A 26007-nucleotide genomic window follows, 5' to 3' on the forward strand; every position below is an offset into this window, starting at 1 on the left:
TGAGATATTATACTCATAAGAATTTCTATATGCCAATTATTATGGCCCACATGCATTGGAGAAAAACGTTTTGTTTCATAATGTGAGTTTCTCCCCACTTTCAATTATTTTACAACAATAAAAGGTAAGAATTTTGTAAATTATGTGAATGAACGCCGCCTTTGCTCATATTTACCAAGGGTGCCAATATTAAACGAAGACACTGTATATCAAACAAATTAATGTACGATTTTTAATTTTATTTATTGTTTATTGTATTCCAGTTATACAAAAAATGGAAAAACATTCTGGAAAGGATAAACTGTTTGTATCTAACATATTTTTTCCTCTATCATAATAGTATTGTTCTTCTATCATAGTATTCTTCATAGAATTTATCCTTCTATGAACTGTACAATAAAATAAGCAACAACTAACCAGCTAAACCACCATTAAAATAAATTCTAGTACGTTGCATAGGAACCCGTTTTTTTTTACTATATGAAGATAGTGATTAGTTTGATGCAGGCCTGAGCATGTAGAAAATAGTGACATCATTTTTTATTTTTCACTCTGTCTCCAAGTAATTGGATGTCAATGTTAGCATTATACATAAGAAACTTGTCAGATCTTCTCCCAGCAGTCCAGAATCTGCTCATTTTCTTCAAAGCATGGCAAAATTCAGCCACTAGAGGGAGACAAAATACATTTCTAGAGTCAATCGACTGGGAACAAAAGCACAGGATATATTTGGAAGAGCATACCATACCATAACCATAACTGTTTCTGCAGGATTTAATATGAATACTGTGCCCAAGTATATTCACATTATCTGTATTGTGCAATGTAGAAAGATGGAATACTGTGTCCCACAATGCAATGCACTCAACTTGACCTTCCATTTCTACACTGTTCACAACTGCCTGTTCACACCAAGAATGATAACTATTACAATATTTATATTGGCGTCCTCACCAGCAGACGATATTATTCTGTTTATTATAAGTGTGCACTGCAGTTTTGATGTTTACCGCTTTAAAGGTCCCGTTTTTCGTGTTTTTTTAAAGCTTTGATTGTGTTTACAGTGTGCAATATAACGTGTTCATGTTTCATGTGTAAAAAAACACAGTATTTTTCACACAATTTACTTATCTGTATACCGCTGTTTTCACTGTCCTCAAAACGGCCTGAGAATTTCCTCGTTCTATGAAGTCCCTCCTTCAGAAATACGTAAAGAGTTCTGATTGGGCCAGCGGTTCCCGTGTTGTGATTCGACAGCAGCTTAGCGCACGTTGCCCGGGAAGGTCACGCCTCTTACCATAACGGGGAGATGCACGCGCTCAAACTACAGCCCCTGAAGGCCAAACAAAGGTGATTTGACTCCGGGATGAAAATAACAGCGTCTGAACGACATGGCGACAAACGCAACCGACCCGAACCAAACGCAACACTTCCTCTTCTCCACGAGGGAGCAACAAGACCACGCCCCCTTTTTCGCGTATTCTTGTGGGCGGAGGTTAGTCAACAAACTGTTCTATTGACGTAATTAAAGCAGGATGTACCAGGATGTAGTCCAAACCGGCCCTTCGCTGTAGGCTTTGAAAGGGAACTTCTGTTAAATAAAATATCTCGCTTGGCATTGAACTTTGAGCTTTATAATTTTACAGGTATTATTTATGCTCTAACAGCAACATTACACACTAACTAAAGTTTGAAAAATGGGATCACGAAGAACAGGACCTTTAAATGCTTGAGCTCTTAAAGCAGGGTGGATTCTGATTGGCTGTCGATGTTTTTTCATCAGCTTGTTAAGTCGTGACGTAAGGAACGCCGTTTCTGGGTCCAAACCTCAACTCGTTTCACTTGAGAATGCCATCGACAGCCGTTTATGAGCACTATTTATTCATATTAAACATTTTAAAAAGTCAAAACATTTAAATACTTACAGTCTACACAACAGTCTCTGTGCTCACAGAGTCACAGACATTAATATGAACAATTTATAAAAGATGAATCACTGTCTGGCTATCTGGAATTTTGGTATGGAGATAAAGGTTATGATTATAATTTGTTTTGTAGTGTTACACCACATTGTGTGTGTATATTAGCACCGTTTGTTGTTTTTCTTGTGGTATGAGAGAGCGTTTGGACCCGCAAGCGCTGCCGCGTGACATCAGACTTAACTCTGCTATTCTTTTATATTTAGAACAAATTTTAGACGTTAGCATTAAAGTTATCGTCCTTGGTGTGAATGGGTCTTTAGAACAAAATGTTCTATAGAAGCGAGTTCTGTCAGGCACTTCATATAGAACCTTTTAAAGGGTGTTAAGATTTGTATGGCTTAATATAACAAATTATGTCTCTTACTGAAACATGTAGTAGAAAACCCATGAAAGATCTACGTTATTTAAAAAATCCATTACATATTGTCGATGACGTAGAATGGTTGCACTCAAGGGGGGTAATCCTACACCCGGAAAGCGTACCTTCCATAGGGGCAGCCATTGCTAACCAAGCCATCACCTGCAGTTAGCATTCCATTGACTCCCATTCATTTTGGCGTCACTTTGACAGCGAATAACTTTACATCTGAGGCGTTTAAAGACTCCATTTGTCCATTGTTTATTTCTAAAGAAACACGACAATGTAAAAAAGGCTCCATTACCCTGTATCTTACACTATCGCCCTGTAGAAGCCGTTTTTGTAAAAATAGGCTAACGATTGCGTCATAACCACACGACTCTGAGAAATTACCGTATATACCCGTATAGACAGGATGCATTAACTTAAAATGGCATACTGGCGTTAGATTTTAAAATAAATAAATACTATGCAAAATGACTAAATAATTAATCAGAATACTTCCCCAAAGTTTCCCCTGCTCGCGCTCTCTGTCTCTGCAAGATTCGGTGATTCAGATTTCACTTTGCACAACTACTAGAAGACTACAACTGTCAGACAGGTTGCTCACGTCACATCTATGTCGTCAAGCTCAGTCTGAGGCTGTGCAGTACGCTCAGCCATCAGGAAGTGAGTGCTTCTAATTGACTTCACTTTTCTGCGTTGAAGTCTATGGGGTCGCTGTGTCCATTTCTTTTACTGTCTATGGTTGCACTCGGCAATCAACTGGCACTACCCGTAGCTATTTTTCCCACAACACAACTCGAAAAATGTTTTAGAGTTAAACAAAACCAATTAACTTAATTGTAATTGCATGTAACTCACTCAAACACATGCACACAAAATCTCACACACACCAACAGATTGGCGCGCGTACACACATGCTCAATCAGCTGTAATGTTATACATGAGGGTTGACTTGTGCCAATCTGTTGGTGTGTGTGAGTTTGTTTGCACGTGTGTTCAAGATGCAATTACAAAGCAATAAATTATTATTATTTTATTTTTTTTAACTCTGAAACATTTTTCGAGTTGTGGTGTGTTAAAAATAGCTAAGGGGAACGCAAGTTGATTGCAGAGTGCAACCATTCTATATCATCAACATAGAATGCAAACAAAATGGTGCCGCCCATTGTCCAAATATGTAATGGATTTTTTAAATAACGTAGATCTTTCATGTTTTCTTCTACATATTTCAGTACCTTATTTATGTTATATTAAGTCATACAAAGTCTTAAAGGGATAGTTCACCCAAAAAATTTAATTCTGTCATCATTTACTCACCCTCAAGTTGTTCCAAAGCTGTATGAGTTTATTTGTTCTGCTGAATACAAAAGAAGATAGAGTGAAGAATGTTTGTAACAAAGCAAATAGAGCAACTATTGACTACCATAGTAGAACAAAAAAATACTATGGTAGTCAATAGTCAATCTGCTTTGCTACAAACATTCTTCACTCTTTTGTGTTCAGCAGAACAAAGAAACTCATACAGCTTTGGAACAACTTGAGGGTGAGTAAATGATGACAGAATTTTCATTTTTGGGTGAACTATCCCTTTAACACAAGGGGATCCCTTCAAGGATCCCCATAATGGGTAGCCTGGATGCCAGCCGAATTTAGCCCCGCCCACAATTTTTTTTGCTCGGGCAATTCGGTCTGGACTCGCTCCATAGAGGAGGAATTATGCCCGAACAGAAACTGTTCGGACCAATGAAATTGTCAGGGCGGGCTTTAGACGATGATGGACAGATGATCAACAGTAGCGTAATCATCCACGTCATCGAAGGCTCTTGGGTTGAATTTGCTCTCATCCTAAACGGAGAACTTGTTCGTATATGCGTTCACCTTCACTATTTCTCTCAGAAACGATGATCGTGTTGGTAAGTACTCTGTGTATCCTTAAATTATTTTATTACTGGCAAAGATCGTTTACACTCATCTTTTTCTTGTAACGTTACTTAATCCAGCGTGCGTGCAGACAGGGTTTCCAAGTGTTTTTGCAATGTCGCGCACAATTGCTACTCAAAACTATAGCCCAAAACAATAACTTTCCGGGGGGTTCTCCGAAAAAAAATGCCGTTTGGTTGGCAAAATATGTTATTTTGGCAAGGTTGCCTGCTAAAATTTGCATTCCTGGGTTTATATAAATCACATAATTGGGGTCGCTTCAACCCGCGGACTTGGCAACACAGTGCAGTTGAGTTCTGTTGACATTTGACAACTAACGTTATGCGTCGCTCCGTTGCTCTGATTGGTTGTGGGTCTATCCAATTGAGGTCTTTCCTGGCTCAGTTGAAACACGCCCCATAATCAAAGCTCAATGGAGCGGTACCAGACTCATATTCTGACTAGAATTGAGTATGGCCACGCCAGGCTACATAATGGGATCATTTTATGGATTTAGTGTTAGTTAATTAATTTCATTTTATGAATTAAACAGCTCGTAAAAATACCTTAAAGTTCCCGTTTTTCGTGTTTTTTTTAAGCTTTGATTGTGTTTACAGTGTGCAATATAACGTGTTCATGTTTCGTGTGTAAAAAAACACAGTATTTTTCACACAATTTACTTATCTGTATACCGCTGTTTTCACGGTCCTCAAAATGGCTTGAAAGTCCCTCCTTCAGAAATACGTAACGAGTTCTGATTGGGCCAGCGGTTCCAGTGTTGTGATTCGACAGCAGCTTAGCGCACGTTGCCCGGAAAGGTCACGCCTCTTACCATAACGGGGATGCATACACTCAAACTACAGCGTCCCTGGCCAAAGAAAGGTGATTTGACTCCAGGATGGAAATAACAGCGTCTCGACGACATGGCGACAAACTCACTCTACAAACGCAAACGAACGCAACACTTCCTCTTCTCCACGTGGGAGAGCAACACGACCACGCCCCGTTTTTTGCGTACTCTTGTGGGCGGAGGTTAGTCAACAAACTGTTCTACTGACGTCATTAAAGCAGGATGTACAGGGATGTAGTCCAAACCGGCCGTTCGCTGTAGGCTTTGAAAGGGAACTTCTGTTAAATAAAATATCTCGCTTGGCATTGAACTTTGAGCTTTATAATTTTACAGGTATTATTTATGCTCTAACAGCAACATTACACACTAACTAAAGTTTGAAAAATGGGATCACGAAGAACAGGACCTTTAAAACTAGAACAAATGAAATAACCTGTTAAACATGAAAGTATTATGCAATCATTTATGACAGTTATACTTATATAGAACCTTTTTAGGATAAAGGGTTCTTTAAAAATGAGTCAAGAACTCTAGGGTTCTATAGAACCCTCTGAACCTTCTTTTCTAAGAGTGTAGTGTGGTGAATCAGAATTGGAGTCTAGTAATACAAAAGTAATAAAAGTCTTTTTTGACTCATAATTTGGTGAAAGATTAGATCATTCTAGAAGCTTCACTGAAGTCGCATGACTAACAAAGACACCAACCTCCATCATGTTCAGCTCTATTGTGCCACTCTTGTCCTTGTCCAGCTTTTTAAAAATTTCTGCAAATGAGAATTTAGATATGTAAGCGCACCATTTACATCTCAGTCTTTATTCCAATGGTGCAAACACTATCAGACACTCACTGAACATGCATTCAAGACGCATAATACAGCCCACAAAGTTGTCAAAGTCGATGGTGAGATTGGGGTCGCTGTAGCGTGCGACCATGATCTGGTGTAGAGGGTTGCTCAGAGAGAAGCCTGTGCAAAAAAACATGAGGGTGATTAAATGACAACTGCCATTTTGGGGTGAACTGTACCTTTAAGACGCAATATCTGACCTGCTTTCTCTATGGCTCCTCTCATCTCCATAGAGCTCATTGTGCCAGACTTGTCCGCGTCATTTTTACAGTAAATGTCCTGACAGTACACAAGCACAGGCAGACCGCAATGTCACAACATTTTATAACCATCTGCCACTTTTGAAGTTGGATTGTACAAATAAATGAAAATGATAGAAGCATGAAAACATACCAGGTACAGCTCAATTTTAGTCCAGAGAATTTTGAATTCGACCATGCCTAGTTTTCCACTGCCGTCTTTCTGAGACATCAATAAAGGAAAGAATAGAAATACATCGACCAAACTTTCTTTGCGTCATTTCTAATTATTTTAGTAAAACTGATCCAGTTCATCGCATCTTATGCGCTTATTCAAAAGGATACATCCAGTAAATTGACCATGTTGCGGCAAGTGTCCAAACTAAATCCATCAGTTTTAATGTCTTTGCCTAAAAAAATTTAAAAAAGATTAGAAAATGGTCAATAATGTATATACAGCTCTGGCAAAAATTAAGAGACCACTGCAAAATAATCAGTATCTCTGGTTTTACTATTTATAGGTATGTGTTTGGGTATTTTACTCTATAAACTACTGACAACATTTTTCCCAAATTCCAAATAAAAAATATTGTCATTTAGAGCATTTATTTGCCAAAAACGACAACTGGTCAAAATAACAAAAAGGATGCAGTGTTGTAACTCAGGAGGAGTTCAGAAATCAATATTTGGTGAAATAACCTTGATTTTGAATCACAGCTTTCATGCGTCTTGGCATGCTCTCCACCAGTCTTTCACATTGATGTTGGGTGACTTTATGCCACTCCTGGTGCAAAAATTCATGCAGCTCTGCTTTTTTTGATGGCTTGTGACCATCCATCTTCCTCTTGATCACATTCCAGAGGTTTTCAATGGGGTTCAGGTCTGGAGATTGGGCTGTCCATGACAGGGTCTTGATCTGGTGGTCCTCCATCCACCCCTTGATTGACCTGGCTGTGTGGCATGGAGCATTGTCCTGCTGGAAAAAACAATCCTCAGAGTTGGGGGACATTGTCAGAGCAGAAGGAAGAAGGTTTTCTTCCAGGACAACCTTGTACGTGGCTTGATTCGTGCGTCTTTCAAAAAGACAAATCTGCCCGATTCCAGCTTTGCTGAAGCACCCCCAGATCATCACCGATCCTCCACCAAATTTCCCAGTGGGTGCGAGACACTGTGGCTTGTAGGCCTCTCCGGGTCTCCGTCTAACCATTAGATGACCAGGTGTTGGACAAAGCTGAAAATTGGACTCATCAGAGAAGATGACCTTACACCAGTCCTCTACAGTCCAATCATTATGGTATCTTGCAAACCTCAGCCTGGCTCTTCTTTGCTTCTCATTGATGAAGGGTTTTTTTCTAGCTTTGCACGACTTCAGCCCTGCTCCTAGGAGGCTGTTTCGAACCGTCCTTGCGTGCACTTCACCCCAGCTGCTGTTAGCCATTCTTTTTGTCGGTCGCTTGATGTCATCCTATGGTTTTTGAGTGACATTCAAATGAGTTTGCGGTCATTCGGTCAGTGGAGAGTCGTTTTCGCCCTCTGCCGGTCTGTAGCTTTGTTGTCTCCAATGTCTGCTGCTTGACCTTGTTCCTATGAACCGTCATCTTTGAAATTTTAGGGATGGAAGCACTAACCCGACGCTCACTGTATCCCTCTGCCAGTAAAGCCAGAATTTAACCCTTATTATCCTCACTCAAAACTTTCCTTTTCAACTCTTTTGGCATGGTCAAGACTTATTTTTTTTATTACAATTACTTTTGCTGTATTTGCCATCCAGCTGGTTCTATTGCAAGAGGATAGGGATGACCACAGCAGTGTTTTTTTTTAATAATTTTCCTGATTAAATAAGCACCTCATTCTACTGGAATTCAACAGACACTGGAATGGAATGGCTGCCATACATCTAGAGATGCTGAATTGCAGGGGTCTCTTAATTTTTTCCAGAGCTGTATATAGCGTGCGATCAGTGTATATATGTATTTTAATATACACTATATTGCCAAAAGTTTTGTGACGTCTGCCTTTACATGTACATGAACTGGAATGACATCCCATTCTTAATCCGTAGGGTTTAATATGGAGTTGGCCCAATCTTTGCACCTAGAACAGCTTCAACTCTTCTGGAAAGGCTTTCCACAAGGTTTAGGAGTGTGTTTATGGGAATTTTTGACCATTCTTCTAGAAGTGCATTTGTGAGGTCAGACACTGATGTTGGACGAGAAGGCCTGGCTCACAGTCTCCACTCTAATTCATCCCAAGGGTGTTCTGTCGGGTTGAGGTCGGGACTCTGTGCAGGCCAGTCAAGTTCCTCCACACCAAACTCGCTCTTCCATGTCTTTATGGACCTTGCTCTGTGCACTGCTGCGCAGTCATGTAGGAACAGGAAGGGGCCATCCCCAAACTGTTCCCACAAAGTTGGGAGCATGAAATTGTCAGAAATGTCTTGGTATGCTGAAGCATTAAGAGTTCCTTTCACTGGAACTAAGAAGCCAAGCCCAACCCCTGAAAAACAACTCCACACCATAATTCCCCCTCCACCAAACTTTACACTTGGCACAATGCAGTCAGGCAAGTACCGTTTTCCTGGCAACCGCCAAACCCAGGCTCGTCCATCGGATTGCCAGACAGAGAAGCGTGAGTCCAATGGCAGCGTGAATTCACTGAGCTCCTGAGAGCGACCCATTCTTTCACAAATGTTTGAAGAAGTGTCTGCATGCCTATGTGCTTGATTTTATACACCTTTGGCCATGGAAGTGATTGAAATGCCTGAATTCAATGATTTGGAGGGGTGTCATAATACTTTTGGCAATATAGTATATATATATATATATATATATATATATATATATATATATATATATATATATATATATATATATATATATATATATATATATATATATATATATATATATATATATATATATATATATATATATATATATATATATATATATATATATATATATATATATATATATATATATATATATATATATATATATATATATATATATATATATATATATATATATATATACACACATATATACACACATATACACATATATATACACATATATACACATATATATACACATATATATACACATATATACACATATATATACACATACATACATACATACATACATACATACATACATACATATATAATATATATATAAAATAAGTTATTATAACATAATTTATGTATTGTTGTAAATTGTTTATTTAGGATTTATTTTTTTATAAATAAATCACAAATTATAACATGTTACTATGTAAATAAATAATTTACTATATTTTACAAATGTAATCTATACGTAATATAAAAAGCAAATGGAAAAATGGCCTCCTTACGGTTAGATATCACTTTGTTCAGAATATTTTGCAGCTCAAATGGTGAGATTTCAGCATCCTTGGGGAAGAAAAAATATGATTGGACATGGTTTAGAAAAATGAATATGAACAAAAACAGCATGATTAAATCATTATCCTGAAATACTCACAGCCCCAGCAAGCTTTCCAAAGAGACCCTTGAACCGGCTATCAATATCACCCTCTTTCACATCAATCTGCAAGATTAAAATTTAAATAATGCATGTTTGTGTCACAATACAGTATTATATTCATATTGAACATGGTGCTAAAATGTACCTCAGGAACGTTGCACTCAACAGGGTCATCAAGCTCACTAAAAAACAAACACATTTCAGTAAGGAGACACAACTTTCATTAGGACTAATCTATGTATTGTGGGCCAGAATTTATCCAGGAACTCACTGGAACTCAGCCTGTTTTTCAGAGAAGACGCGCACACAAAAGTCTCCATCTTTGTTGGGCTCAAAGGTGGACGGGACGATGAGATACTCGCCGGGGGGCAGACAGAAACGAGAGCACACCTCCCGCAAGTTGATGAAGGTCTCAGAACGGGCCGCCGAGGCATGTCGCACGAAGAAGTTACGATCCAAATGGACGTTCCTCTGCCCGACAAACTACAACAGAATGTTTCAATAAGAAATTTGATTTGGGTAAACTATCTCTTTAAGAGGAACGGATGAAGACACTAGTGGAATTTGTACTGTATTTATGGTCATTTTGTGCTTCAGTATGTGCAGTCCATACCTCTTGAGGAACCTGTGGACAACAAGAAGAGATATATTATTTATAATAACCAAATAATCAATTCTTATCACTTCTGACAGTTCTTGGCCAGATTAAGCTGGAAAGATGGATCAGACTTTGTGATGAAAGTCATAAGTCTGGCTGTGTGAGTGTACTTCCAGTGTGTAGACAGTGTTGTAGACGGCTGCTCACCTCATAGATGGCAAAGCCAACGGTGTGCATGTCCTCTCCGGCCTTTCTCAATTTGCGACGGTTCTTCTGGATCAGACCCACAACGAAGCTGCATCCCACTTCATTATCAGCCGGGTCGTCATCCTCCTCGTTTAGCTTGATCAAGAACTGAGGGTTCATCCAGAACGAAGCTGCCACGAACAAAACAAAGGTCAAACACATGGCTTTTGTTGTAATAATTATTCTTTAAAATATAAAAAAAAAAATAGCTTTTTGTTTAGTATTATTTTTTATTTTATTTTATTTAAAGTATTCTTTTCAATTCATTTTTTTGTTGTTGCTGTTTTTATTGAGTATCCTTTTTTGTATATTGCTCTTTTTTATTTAGTTATTTCTGCTGTTTTTGTTGAGTATCCTTTTATTTTATTTTTTTCCCAGTTGATTTTGTTTATTACTCTTTTTTATTTCATTTTTTGCTGTTGTTTTAGTTTAGTACCTTTTTATTTTTTTTGCTGTTTCAGTGGAATATACTTTTGTTTTTTTGCTGTTGTTTTTGTTTAGTATACCTTTGTTTTTTACTGTTTTTGTGTGCTATTTCTTGAGCTGTTTTTGTTTAGTATTTTTTGTTTAGTTTTGTTTTGCTGTTTGTTTGTTATTCTTTTGTTTTCTTTTTAGTTGTTTTTGTTTAGTTTTTGTAAGCTTTTTGCTTTAGTATCTTTTTTTGTTCGTTTTTTTGTTTTCCTATTATTTGTTTTTGTTTAGTTTTTTATTTCGTTTTTTGCCGTTTCAGTTGAGTTTCCTTTTGATGTTGTTTTTTGCTTTTGTTTTTGTTTGATATTCATTTGTTTTATTTTAATTTGTTTTGTTTAGTTTTTATGTATTTTTTTGCTATTGATTTTGTTTAGTATCTTTTTGTTTTTTTGCAGTGTTTTTGTTTGTTATTTTTTTGTTTTGTTTTCATTTGTTTAGTATACTTTTGTTTTTACTGTTTGTCATTTTTCCCTATTATTTGTTTTGTTTTTTATTTATATTTTTTGCTGTTGTTTTAGTTTAGTATACTTTTTGCTGTTTTTGTTTAGTATCCTTTTGTTGTTGTTTTTGCTTTTGTTTTTACATTCTTTTGTTTTCTTTTTTGTTGATTTTGTTTAGTATTATTTTTTGTTTAGCTTTTTGTTGCTTTTAGTATAATTTTTTTGTATTCTTGGTCAAATATTTACATGAATATAATATAAAATTATATATATATATATATATATATATATATATATATATATATATATATATATATATATATATATATATATATATATATATATATATATATATATATATATATATATATATATATATATATATATATATATATATATATATATATATATATATATATATATATATATATATAATATTACATATAATGTAATATAATTATCAGGTAGTTTTGATTGAGTTAATTACCTTTGAGTTAATTATATATATATATATATATATATATATATATATATATATTTATATATTTATTTATATATTTATATATACCTTTGAGTTAATTTTATATATATATATATATATATATATATATATATATATATATATATATATATATATATATATATATATATATATATATATAATATTACATATAATGTAATATAATTATCAGGTAGTTTTGATTGAGTTAATTACCTGGGAAGTTCCTGCAGCCTCCAGCAGTAGATCCACTCCTCCAGCTGCCATCAAATTTGGACAGCGCCCACTTATTGACGCTTTCGTCTGACAGAGCATCAGGGGTCAGATTACAGATCTCCACCCGTGAGTAATGACGCAGGAAATCAGAGTATGACATCCTGGTATGCAGATAAATATCTTGTCAATAATTTAAGACAGCAGAACAACTTAACTAAAATGTAGGAAAAATGCTAAATAAAAATGTAGAAAAAAATTATTAAATAAAACATTTGCAGATTACCAGAACTCTCCATCTTCTGCTTTGGAGTTTAGTTTCTCACGGTCACTGTCACTGACCTGACGCCATTCTGTCGACCTAAAGACCAATCACATGACATTCAGTGAATTTCCAGGTCATTATATAGCAAAATTGTTAAATTCGGCTTGAAAAAAAAAACTATCTTTTGATGCATACAAACTACCAATCAAAAGTTTTTTTTGTTGTTGAAAGAACTCTTATTCTGACAAAGACTGCATTTATTTGATTTAAAAAATACAGTAAAAACAGTAATATTATGAATTATTATTACAATTTAAATATAAAATATTTTAAAATGTAATTTATTCTTATGAAGTCAAAGCTGTCTTTTCAGTATCATTACTTCAGTCTTCTGTGTAACATGATCCTTATATAGCAAATAATATGATGATTTGTTGCTTAAGAAATATTTATTATTATTATCAATGTTGAAAACAGTTCTGCTTAAAGGGATAGTTCACTAAAAAAATTTAAATTTGCTGTTAATCTCAGGCCATCAAACAAAAAACATAAACTGGCCCGAACTCCTGAGTGCCAAACTACATTTCAGTATCATAAGATGCAGATTTTTTGTCACGAGTTCTGATCGTTTTCACATAACCATTTTCCGAGGCTGTGGATTCCAGGTAATACTGTTGTAAATAATGTTCAGTTTCTAGCACGGACTGATCGTTTCGCTTTATAAGACCTCAATGTATCGTCAGGAGCCACAGATACTAATTTTGTTTTGCATGTATATGTTTTTTTGACTTTCAAAGTGACGGTAGCCGTTGAATGAATCACCAAGGACCACAGTTTCTGCAAAAAAAAAATCTTCTTTACTGTTTTACTGGAGAGAAAAAAAAGACACCTAAATCTTAAATGACCTGGGGCCTCATTTATAAACGTTGCGTACGCACAAAAGAAGGCGTACGCCGCTCTCTACGCAATAATTGGTATTTATAAAAAGCAAACTTGACGGGAAAATGTGCGGTCCTTCACGCAAACTCTGACCCAGGCGTACGCACAAAAACGGGTGAAATGAGAAATGGCGACACAGTCGGCAGATGGAAGAAACACGTGAAAGTGTGTGAAACTGTAGACCGTTGTGTAAAAGAAATGGCTATGCCTCTAATAAATAACATTAAGACTTCACAAAGCAAGTTTTACAATGAACAGCCTACACGAACACCCGTTTGATCGATCTGCAGTGTAAAACAAACAAAATCAAACGAAAATGACAACATAAATGCAAATTAACACATATTTGCAAAAAGAAAAATGAAATATGTTCTGCAATAATATTGGCATGTTATGCATTGCAATTCATCCTCATAAATATGGTAAACAACGAAATAGCTAATGTACAAAACTGATATTCTCGTCAAGTGTCCGTCTGGCGGAGCAGATAGATGCAATTAGACAGATAGATAGATAATTAGGGAGATATATAGATAAATAGATAGATGTATTAATTGTCCACTGGGGAAAGTTGTTTTCATAGTAAAATTTCTTCATCAGCTACGTTCATGGTATTCATGCATATATGCCTTTAGTTTTATTTTTGATAAAATGACGTATGTCTCAACCATTCAGAAAGCTGCAAGACATTACATTTGCACTGAACTATTTCCCATTTCCACGTAGATTATAACCGACATCTGTAGCTTGTCAGATTCAATTAAATGGATGGAAATAAAATGCCCATCTCAATGCGTAATGACGCACAATGGCTGATCTTGTGCTCTAGATTAGAAGATGTGGCGAATGGAAGGATTCGGAGTGAACGCATCTTCAGACAGCAAGAGGACACACTCTGGCGATGGAGCACTAGACGCTTTTTTGCCTCGACTTTGATGTCCGATCATTTCTTTTTTATTTCGGCGATAGTCCGAGGTTGTGAGGCTACAGCATTTACGCCGTCTGCAACCTTTTGCCACTCAAGTGTCTTTTTGGCATTAGTAATGCCCACACTGTGCCCTCCAAACAACACTTTTCTTCTCTTTTCAACCTCGCCAACGATAACTTCTACCTCACATTGAGTGAAGTTACGTTTTTTTTTTATTTCCTCTCTGTGTTTGCCATGATTTCGCAACCTATGAATATTAACTTGTGGGCGTTTCACGGACTATTTATGGGCAACTATGGGCGTGACATGAAGCCGCAAAAGCTGCGCTACATTTAGAATTGATTGTGATTTATTAAGGGAAAACTGCGTAGGATGTGCGTGCGCACGGTTTTATAAATCCGAATATTTCTGTGCGTACGCACGTCCTATGTTTCATCCGTACGCCAATTCTGACGCAAATCCTACGCAAAGTTTTATAAATGAGGCCCCTGAGGATGAGTAAATTAACAGCAAAATTTAAATTTTTGGGTAAACTATCCCTTTGCGGAAACCACATTCGTTTTCAGGATTATTTGACGAATAGAAAGATCAAAATAACTTGCTTCAATATATTACTGTTAATTGTACGGTGGCCCAGTAGTGCACAACACAACGACATTTAAAAAGCATACATAAGTTCACAACACAACGAAATAAATCCACAACACAACAGAATGAAGCTACAACACAAAGAAAAATCCACAACACAACGAAATAGCCAGAACATACAACGGAAATGCTCCCGACCACTAGGGGACTCTCGGAGTGCGGTAAAGTTAGTTTTCCTTGCATTGTTCTATAGATTCGCCAATCTTACAAATATTTAAACACTACGATCAGTTTTAAGTGTGCAGTTGTATATCGACATGAAATATCAATTCAAAATCACCTACGTGCATAATAGCTGCATATTTATACTCGAGAACGCTTTGATCCGCTGCCACGGCGCTAAGAGAGCGTCTGCCAATTCCACCAAGTTGAAACATATAATTTGTATGAATTAAAATAACTTTTTTTTAGTTTTCAAATTCCAATGTTGTGTTGTGCATTATTAAGTCAGTTTTACCAATACAATCAAGCTGTGGAATTTTAACATGTCTTTTTTTAAATGTTAAAAGCAATTTTAATTCATACAAATTATACGTTTCAACCAATTGGTGGAATTGGAAGACGTTCCCTAAGCGCCTTGGTATCGGGTCAAAGCATTCTCGAGCATAACTATGCAGCTATAATGCATGTAGGTGATTTTTAAATTAATATTTCATATCGATAAACAATGGTTAGCCTACATACTGTTAAAACTAATTGTGGTATTGATTTATTTGTAAGATTGACGACTCTATAGAGAACAGTGGCAACTTTACCCCGCTCCGAGTGCCCCCGAGTGGTTGGGAGCATTTCCGTTGTGTTGTGGCTTGATTTAGTTGTGTTGTGGCTTTTTCGTTGTGTTGTGGCTTGATTTATTTGTGTTGTGGCTTTTTCGTTGTGTTGTGAACTTATGTTTGCTTTTTATATTTCGTTGTGTTGTGCAATACTGGGCCACCGTACAATTGTGATCAATTTAACGCATTATAATATATATATACATATATATATATAAAGAAAAACATAAAAAAAATGTAATGAGTTAAATGTGAATGGGTTAAGTTTGTTAAAAAAATCTGTTGATTTAGTTGTGAAACGAGGAAGAGTTTGTCAGGTGTACACTGTGTGACAAGGAGGATGTGCGGCACTAAACCGGTTCTTCCTACACCTGAGGGCACAAGAGCTTAAACAAAGTTCCCATAGCAACTCAGGTCTCTCAACCAGTAAACATGTCCGAAAGGAGCCACGGGTGGGTGTGGTAACTTTCCGTAACACCACCAGCATAACCTCTTTTCCTCAAACGGACTCCAGAATCATAGCTTTATGTGCTAAACAATTTGCAGACATGTAACATTGTGAGTACCCACCCATCACTCCAGGGTCCGGTCCACTCCACCTGCCCCCAGGGGTTCCTGATCCGAACCAGTTTGGTTAACTCGCCACTGTACTCCACCTGTGCAGACACCGGGCAACATTTAATGATCTATGCAAAACAATGACATATACATTCTTGAAAGTACTACTCAACACTGACCTCTTCGGCTCCTGTAAGCGAGTAGGCGTGTCCTTTGACCAGTTTCTGACTAGTAATCGCCTCTGAATCGGCAGAGCTTGTGATCTAATGCAACCCGAAGCAAAACATTACACAACAGAACCGGTTATGCACCGCAAATAATTAAAGTTCACTGACGGTTACACAACAGATCCGGTTACAAACTGCTAATAATTAGGTTGCACATAAATATGAAGTTTCTCACATCGATTGAGCAGCCCAGCAGTGAGCCCCAGCTCAAAGCCTTCTGGATGGTTTTGAAGAGATTTGGACCCGCTTTCGCCAATTCGTGGACCTCAGCGATGCCTCCGGTGAAATCCTCAAAACCCTCTGTGGTGCTTCCACCAGAGAGAGCCTCATAGCTGCCATTCACCCTGAGGACAAGGAAGTAGTTTTTCACTATCATTTCCAAGGAAGTCTACTTCATTTAGACATGCTACACTCTCAAAAATAAAGGTGATTTTCACAGCGATGCCATTTGGTTTCCCAAAGAACCTTTTAGTAAATAGTTCTTAAATGGGTCCTATTATACCCTTTTACAAAGTCTTGATTTAGTTTTTTGGGTGTACAAGAATATACTTTCATGCTTGATTGTTAAAAAAAACAACATTATTTTTCACATATTTTACATTATTACAGCACCTCTCTCCCAGTCTGACTCGAACGCACTGTTCATTTCCTGTTTCAATGAAGCACCTCCTTCCGAAATGTGCTGTGATTGGTTAGCTGGCCCAGTGTGTTGTGATTGGCACCACTTAGCGCATGTTCTGGAAATGTCACGCCCCTTACCATAACCACTCTACTCAGATGTAAATATTAAAGATGGCATCAATTTCAAACCAATTCAAGCCTGATTCAGACTTAAGAATGTTAACAAACAAGAGGATTGTCTGGAATTCATGCACAGACTTTGCCAGCACAGATTTCACAGCATGTTTCAGAGTGGTATGTTTTTATTTGTAATTTTCATATAGACATTTTAGATACGATATTAAACGCCATTTAATTATTACATTTGTTGGAAAACTATGGTAATACAAACAGTAATCGGTCACAAAACCATGGTCAATTTTCCTAAGGGGCAAAAGCTCTTACAAACGCTCCAGTAAACACTATATCAACACTAATGTTGGCTAGCAGGCTAGCGGAGGCAAAGCTTTGCCCTTTTTTTACATCATAGCAACAACATAAAACGTATAATTGGAACTGTTTATAGAAAACGCAACTAGAAATAATGACACATACTTCGTATGTAAATCTGTACAAACAACAGATTGTCCCGACAAAGTGGGAACTGCTCCATTTCAGCTCTTGTGCGTAGCAGCATTGTACTCTCTTATTTTCTGGAAGCTACATTATGTGCAGCGCACAGATAAACGTTGGGATTATGATGTTCAGGAATAGTTTACAATTTGAACCACTGTAAATTCGTCAGCCTTAGGAAGATTAAAAATAAATGAGTTTTGGAAACAGCGTCTCTTTGACAACACTGTCTTCTCTAATGCAGCTCAACCAAGCCTCGTTCCCTTTTTTGCGTATTCTGTGGGCGAAGATTATTTAAATGAGGAACATTATGACTTCACAAGATCTGAAAAAAAAAACGCATTGTAGTCCAAACGAGTCATTTGTTGTAGTTCTTGGAAAGTGAATTCTGTTAAATAAAAGATCTCCCTTTGGAGTGGACTTTGAGCTTTGTAACCTTGCAGATCTTTTTTATGCTCAAACAGCAACTTTACACAATAACTAAAGTTGAAAAAGGGAAAAAAACATGATAGGACCCCTTTAAAAGAACCATTTTTTCTTAGTGTAAAAATCATTGGGTAACGCTTTAGATTACAGCCCGGAAAGTAATGCGTAAGTAAAATGAATTTACAGCGTAGCTTTCGGTAACTATAGTGTAACTATAAAGTACGTAAGTGTAGGTATAAAGGAACAATATGTAATATTTGGGGAATAAAGGGGCAACTAGGAAAAAGAACACACAATTTATACTGTAAGTATTTTTTACTTAAGGAAATGAAGTGCACCTTGTCACAATCACCAGTGAGAGTGCCCCTGATTACCACCTGAGGGCACTCCACCCCGGACTGTCACTCCATCACAAACTACATTACCCATAATCCTTTGCCCGGACTCATTAGCACTCACTGTTTACACCTGTGTCTCATTACCCCATTACCCCAGCCTATATAAACCATGTTCACTCTGTCATTCACTGCGAAGTCTTGTTTGTTGTATCACTGCATTTCTGAGCATTTTCCATGGTTTCATGTCTCTGGTTTTGGATTTCTTGCCCGTTCCGTGGATTACCCATTTGCCTGTCTCTCCTGTCTTGTTTGCCTAATTGGACTGATTACTTGTTATGACCCCTTGCCTGTTTGTTGACCACGAGTGTGGATTTCCCTTTAATAAAGCTGCGTTTGGATCCTCAACCTGTTAAGTCTCGGAGCAGTACGTTACACACCTACACATACTTTTATACCTACACGTACTTACTTTATAGTTACACTATAATTACAGAAAGTTACGCTGTAAATTCGCTTTACATACGCAGTACTTTCCAGGCTGAAATCTAAAGCGCTACCGGACATAATAAATAAACTAAAGAACCTTTTTTTCCACTATAAAGAACCTTTTTGTGGAATATAATGGAAAGGTGGATATTAAAGGTTGTTCGTGAAATAAAGAACCTTTATTTTCAAGAGTATAAATGAGTTTGAGGCTACGACTTTTAATCTACCGAGCTGAGCTGATACAAAGACTCACTTTGCATAGGCCTTTTCCAGCAGAGCGCTCCAAAACTCAGAGCCCTCGGCGGAGTGGACGAACAGCAACTCTCCCTGTCTTGCAGGCAGGCGGTCGTCAATGACCACGTCCACCCATTCACCGTACTGCCAGAACTGAAGAGACAATGGACATATGTGAACATATATCCAAATGTTTGACCAACGTCTACAAGGAAAAATGTCAAATAGATATAACAGCGCTGTCGTTTCTGAATGTATGGTAACAAATATCAAATGTGAAGCTTAAAAAGGAGACACAGCCCAAAAAAACGATAAAAAGTACCATTACTTTAAGATCGGAAGACAATTTCTCATAAATAATATTGCTAATAAATGTATTAATTAATAAGAAAATAAATAATGCATTATGTTATTGATATTATGTCAAAAAGAAAACAATAATAAAAAATTGGTTCAGGATATCAAACACTTAAACATTAAAATGGTCTGTATTAATAGTCGTAATATTTTTGGTTGGTTGGCTTTCATGTGACGAGAGGCTATTAACCTGGAAATGAAATATTCCAGCGTAGTCTCCGTCAAAAGTCTGACCAGATGGGACCACGCGGGCGAACACATCCTGGTTCAGGGTAAGAGAAGCGATGGCAGCCAGAAGCCAACAGTCACCTGGGGAAACCGGTAGGAAGATGTGATAAAACTTTGTTTTCAAAACTAAATAAACTATAACATGTTATCTGCAACACGCTATTGTAAGCAAAACTTCAACAATGACATGCTATGCTATTGTTGGTCAAATGTAAATTCCTATTGACCGATTCTATTATTCCTGCTCCTACACACTTTGCAAACTAATTTGCATTGCAGGCGTTTCCTTTATAGCCAGTAAAGTCAATGTCATCAATTCAGCAAATGCGGCATGATTGTGATTCTTATCAAACAATTTCAGTAACAGTGGAAAACTGTAGTCCCGTGGGACATGTTTGCATGTGATAAACAGTGGCGTTTGATCCAAGATAGGGTTAAAGCACACCAGTGTTTGGGTTGTATGGAGAAAAGCTGGTTTGGCAGGGTGTGCATATGTGTTTGCTTAGGAATTAGAGTCGCATCCTAGACACAAATGTTTAGCTTTTACCATATTCTACAACAGGAATTCATCCATTCCAGAATGACTGTTCAAAGAGGGTGTTTCCCTGTACAAATTGAATGATTTTTCAATGTCCTCTATCCACCCTCCAAAGAAACTTTCCCAACCAGAAAAACAGCTTTTCAATGGCTGACTTCTGATAGCAATTCTACATTGGGCAGTTCCATACATGATCTTTTGTTATCAACATTTCTAAAGTTTCACCAGCTCAACAATAGGCTAATATTACAGGTATGGACTCACCCAAAGCACCCTGACAGATGTCAGTTCTGGTCGCTCCTCCACTAATGAATGTTGGGTTGGACGTCAGTTGCTGGATGACAAAACATGCATTCCAAAAACATTAATAACAGGTTTGCCTTAACAAGAGATGAGTTTATTGCTTAATCAACATGACCAAACACACAGCTCTTTCCATACAATAGGACACAAAGTAGGACCAAGTAATGGGGTTGAACATTTAGCTTAAATAACATATAACTAAATATTTTGTGGTTATTTTAATATTTGCTTGATCATTTTTATTACAGTAACCTGAGTAACAGGGTTGAGTAGTCAACTCTGAAATTTGTGTCTGACGATACAAATTAAGGTACTTTGTCTTCCCAGCATTGGAAGGGTTCAAAAGATATTTATTCTCGGGAGTTATAATTTTAAGTTTCATTTTTACTATAACAAGGGGGAAATGCAGTAAAAGGGTTGCAAAATTAGCCTAAATAACACAATTCAGTAGGAGTTAGAGATGTTGTGGTTATTTTATTGATTTGTAGTAACTGATTAACCTATATTTACCATAAGGAACATATTTTCTTGGTTATTGTTATTACAATCACCTGAGAAACAGGGTTGAATGGTTAAGCAGTCAGCATTGAAATTTGTGTAAAAATCGACAATGAAAATTAAGTTATTTTATCTTTCCGGCATTGGAAGGGTCCAAATGATATTTCTTCTTGGATGTTACAATTTTAAAGGGTTAGTTCACCCAAAAATGAAAATTCTGTCATTAATTACTTACCCTCATGTCGTTCGACACCTGTCAGACCTCCGTTCATCTTCAGAACAGAAATTAAGATATTTTAGTTGAAATCTGATGCCTCTGAAAGTCCTCCATTGGCTCAATGGCACTCTACACTCTCAAGACCCTTAAAAAGGTACTAAAGACGTCGTTACAAAGTCCATCTCACTACAGTGGTTCTAAAATAACTATGAATCGGCGACAATAGTTTTCGTGCGCAAAAAAACCCTAAATAACGACTTACATAGTGATGACGATTTCAAAATACGGCCTCATGAAGCTTCGAAGTGTTATGAATCACTGAGTCGATTCAGCGGTTTGAATCGCCAAATTTCAGCAGTTTGGCGGTTTGACACGCGATCCGAATCATCATTCGGCTCAGTGATTCATAACGCTTTGAAGCTTCATGATGCTTTGTTTGGAAATCGTCATCACTATGCAAGTCGTTATTTAGGGTTTTTTTGCGCACAAAAACTATTGTCGCCGATTCATAAAGTTATTTTAGAACCACTGTAGTGAGATGGACTTTGTAACGACGTCTTTAGTACCTTTTAAGTGTCTTTAGAGTGTAGAGTGCCATTGAGCCAATGGAGGCCTTTCAGAGGCATCAGATTTCAACTAAAATATCTTAATTTCTGTTCCGAAGATGAACGGAGGTATGACGGGTGTCAAACGACATGAGGGTAAGTAATTAATGACAGAATTTTCATTTTTGGGTGAACGAACCCTTTAAGTTACATTTTCTAGAAAAGGGGGGAAATGCAGTAACATGGTTGCAAAATTAGCTAATAACTCAGTAGGAGCTGGAAAATGTTGTGGTTATTTTGTTGGTGTGTGTAGTTATTGATTAACATATATTTACCTTAAAGAAAAATAGTTATTTGATCATTTTTATTACAATAAGCTGATAGGGTTGAATGGTTGAGCAGTCAACGCTAAAATTTGTGTAAAAATTGACAATGACAATTAAGTTATTTTATCTTCCCGCCATTGAAAGGGTCCAAATGATATTTCTTCTTGGGTGTTACAATTTTAAGTTACATTTTCTAGAAAACAGGGGAAATTCAGTTACAGGGTTGAATGGTTAAGCAGTCAACTCTGAAATTTGTGCAATAATTGACAATTAAAATTTTTATTATTTTGTCCTCCTACAAATGATGTTTCTTCTTGGGTGTTATGATTTTAAAGAATGTTAGCTACATGTTCTATAATAGGGGGCAAGTCATAACAGGGTTGAAAAATTTTGGATTTTCATTCGTTCGTTATTAATTAAATTGTTTTCGTTTTAATTATTACAAATTTGCTAAAAATGTTTTATATCTCACTGAATATCACTCAACAGATTATGTCAAAAATAATATATTTTTGTATTATTTTAATTGTTGGACCAGCTTATTTTCACAACTTCTGTTATATTAAAGTTTTCTTAAAGGGGTACTTCAGCGTTGGGAATAGGAATGTGTATTTAAACTGGGTCATTTATTTGTGAAATTATTTTTGAATTTGGTGCCTTCTAGACTGAGAAAAGACAGAAAATGTATTTTTGTCTCATGTGGATGAAAGACAACAACTCCCAGTATGCACTTGCTTCACTGCCGAATGAGGCCACTCCCAAAGCCACAGCCACAGGTTATCTCTTACCCACCATGACACCGCCCTCACCGTCGTTTTGATTTTCATAGTAATAAAATAATTTCGTTCAGTTAGAGAATAAACACTACAATTAAAAACTGAACGTGTCTTTTCAATAAAGTGTGAGTGAGCCAAATGAAAGTCACGCCGCAAAAGCAGCAGGAGTCAGATTTCATTCATCATGAGAGCGAGGAGCTGAGCAGAGCTGAGGTAAGCGCGGCATCATTCACAACGCAGTCTGGCGCGTTTTCATATCCTGCCTATGGAAGCTTAACTTTCATAGGAATTCATTGAAAAGTTGAAACACTCACTATGCACCGCACTTTAGCCTGTGGCCAAAAAATCCTGATGACGCAAAATGACGATATTTGCGTCATCTGAGGATTTTTTCCAGAAATAAAATGCATAATTCTCTTGTCTCCGGGGGACATGAGGGGGGAAAAGTATGATAATTCGAATATACTACCGGGTTTCTACTGATACAAAGCTTAATGCTAATCGCTGAAGTAACCCTTTAAGTAACCTTTCATGGACACGAAAGTGTATCCTAATATGTGGAAAGTGCCAAGTGCATCTTGTTTCCTTAGTAGCCAGAGCACTCAAGGGGTTGAGCTGTGAGTCCAACTGACACCATTCTTGAATACAACAATAACCATCCATCTAAGGATCATATTCACTCTAATTGACTCTAAAAGGTCTTCTGGTAAGCAGAAATGCATAACGGGGCTCACAAAGCATTCACATGCAGCATTTAAAATGATAATGCTCTTGGGAGAGTATGTTCCCATAACTTCCTAGTCTGTCTGGTACTGAAGCGGTTTGACAAGTTCAGACTAACAAGTAATGGCTTTACATGGTCATTAGTGTAGACTTTTTGTTCTTTCTTGGCTGCCTTGATGGCTTCTGAAAACACACTGATGTGTATTTGTTTTCTAAAATCTATTGTTATCTTTCTATTCAATGATCTGACGGACCTATAATAACTATGGACAGGTGCAGCTTCTTGATCAACTGCCTCAAAAAAAAAAAAAAAAAAAAAAACTAACGATGATGAAGAACACACCCAAGCTTTAGAGTAACTAACTGAACATCTAAAACAAGATGAGCAAGGTGTGATGGCCTAGAGCAAAATAGTTAGAAAAGAGGTCAAAGATTTGAACTTGGTTTGAGAAGAATGTACAGGGTGTTGGGTATGGGTATGAATAGCTTCAAACATGCAAACAAGGGAAATGTCCATGCCAAATCAATTTAAATATGGGAGCCAGGGCAATTACACACACACACACACACACACACACACACACACACACACACACACACACACACACACACACACACACACACACACACACACACACACACACACACACACACACACACACACACACACACACACACACACACACACACAATAATTAACTAGCTAGATTTAATTCAAACCATACTTTATTACATATTTTAAATGTAAAAGGATTGTATTATTACACCCACCTTTGGTCTCAGCCACTCAACCCCGCGCACTTTAGAGGAGTTTGGTCCCAGTTCCTTGAACCCAAGCGCAAATGTATTGGCTTCAAACATGTCATCCTGAAATAAGCGTCCGCCCTCCAGACACTCGCGCTTGAGCGCTTCATAGTCCTGGGTGAGGAATTTGACCGCTTGAGCGTTGGTACCGATGCCCGCTGCTCGCGCCCTGTTTTGCTGGAGCTTCGCTGCAATTCCTGACATCTCTGCGCGTCCGTCACAACAAACAGTGAAAACACACGCACACCTCAGCTCACAGCGCTTTAAATGGAGAGGGCGTGGCCAGTGGCGTCAAATTTTCCTCTCATTTGGGCACAAGTGTGCAACAAAGTGCACAAGTTCTTGGCGTGTAAAAAAACTTTGGTAGCACTGTTTTACAGTCCTGTTTATGGGGCGCCGTTTGTAAAGCGGCTCACGCTGAAAATAACAGCAACATTTTGACACATTTAGCTTCAAACAATGTTTAAAAAACTGGTATGAATTTTTGCCGGTCACTTTTTTAGCACATTTACAACAATATTTGTCAACTTAGAGATATTTTAAATAGTTAAATCTAAATGTTAAATGTTAAATCTAAATGTTAATTGTTAAATCTAAATGTTAAATCTAAATCTAAATGTTAAATCTAAATCTAAATCTAAATCTAAATGTTAAATCTAAATGTTAAATCTAAATCTAAATGTTAAATCTAAATCTAAATCTAAATGTAAAATCTAAATGTTAAATCTAAATGTTAAATCTAAATCTAAATGTTAAATCTAAATGTTAAATCTAAATGTTAAATCTAAATCTAAATGTTAAATCTAAATCTAAATGCTAAATCTAAATGTTAAATCTAAACGTTAAATCTAAATTTTACATCTAAATCTAAATGTAAAATCTAAATGTTAAATCTAAATGTTAAAACCGGTTATCTGCATTCTGAATTTGCATATTAGTTAAATATTTAGTTTCACCCGAAACATTTAGATTCAACATTTATATTTAGATTTAACATTTAGATTTAACATTTAGATTTAGATTTAGATTTTGTATTTAGATTTAACATTTAGATTTAACATTTAGATTTTACATTTAGATTTAGATGTAACATTTAGATTTAACGTTTAGATTTAACATTTAGATTTAGCATTTAGATTTAGATTCAACATTTAGATTTAGATTTCGATTTAACATTTAGATTTCGATTTAGCATTTAGATTTAGATTTAACATTTAGATTTAACATTTAGATTTAGATTTAACATTTAGATTTAACATTTAGATTTAGATTTAGATTTAACATTTAGATTTAACTATTTAAAATATCTCTAAGTTGATAAATATTGTTGTAAATGTGCTAAAAAAGTGACCGCCAAAAATTCATACCAGTTTTTTAAACATTGTTTGAAGCTAAATGTGTCAAAATGTTGCTGTTATTTTCAGCGTGAGCCGCTTTACAAACGGCGCCCCATACCTGTTCC

General features: G+C 36.6%; 1 protein-coding gene across 1 annotated transcript; it reads right to left on the reverse strand.

Annotated features, from left to right (window-relative positions):
- Positions 1 to 220: 220 nt before the first annotated feature.
- Positions 221 to 24898, reverse strand: capn2l (calpain 2, (m/II) large subunit, like). The gene is made up of 21 exons (XM_079808513.1): positions 24513 to 24898; positions 20618 to 20687; positions 19778 to 19896; positions 19250 to 19383; positions 16689 to 16857; positions 16466 to 16549; positions 16299 to 16384; positions 12462 to 12536; positions 12179 to 12339; positions 10514 to 10683; positions 10322 to 10333; positions 9980 to 10191; positions 9854 to 9890; positions 9706 to 9771; positions 9557 to 9614; positions 6545 to 6609; positions 6354 to 6422; positions 6161 to 6239; positions 5964 to 6080; positions 5821 to 5879; positions 221 to 667 (listed from the first exon to the last, which is right to left on the reverse strand). The coding sequence occupies exons 1-21, from the start codon at positions 24747 to 24749 to the stop codon at positions 644 to 646; spliced, it is 2103 nt and encodes a 700-aa protein (XP_079664639.1). The 5' UTR covers positions 24750 to 24898; the 3' UTR covers positions 221 to 643.
- Between the last annotated feature and the right edge of the window lie 1109 nt (positions 24899 to 26007).

The sequence above is a fragment of the Gobio gobio genome, assembly GCF_949357685.1.
Source record: "Gobio gobio genome assembly, chromosome: 24".
Lineage (NCBI taxonomy): Eukaryota > Metazoa > Chordata > Actinopteri > Cypriniformes > Gobionidae > Gobio > Gobio gobio.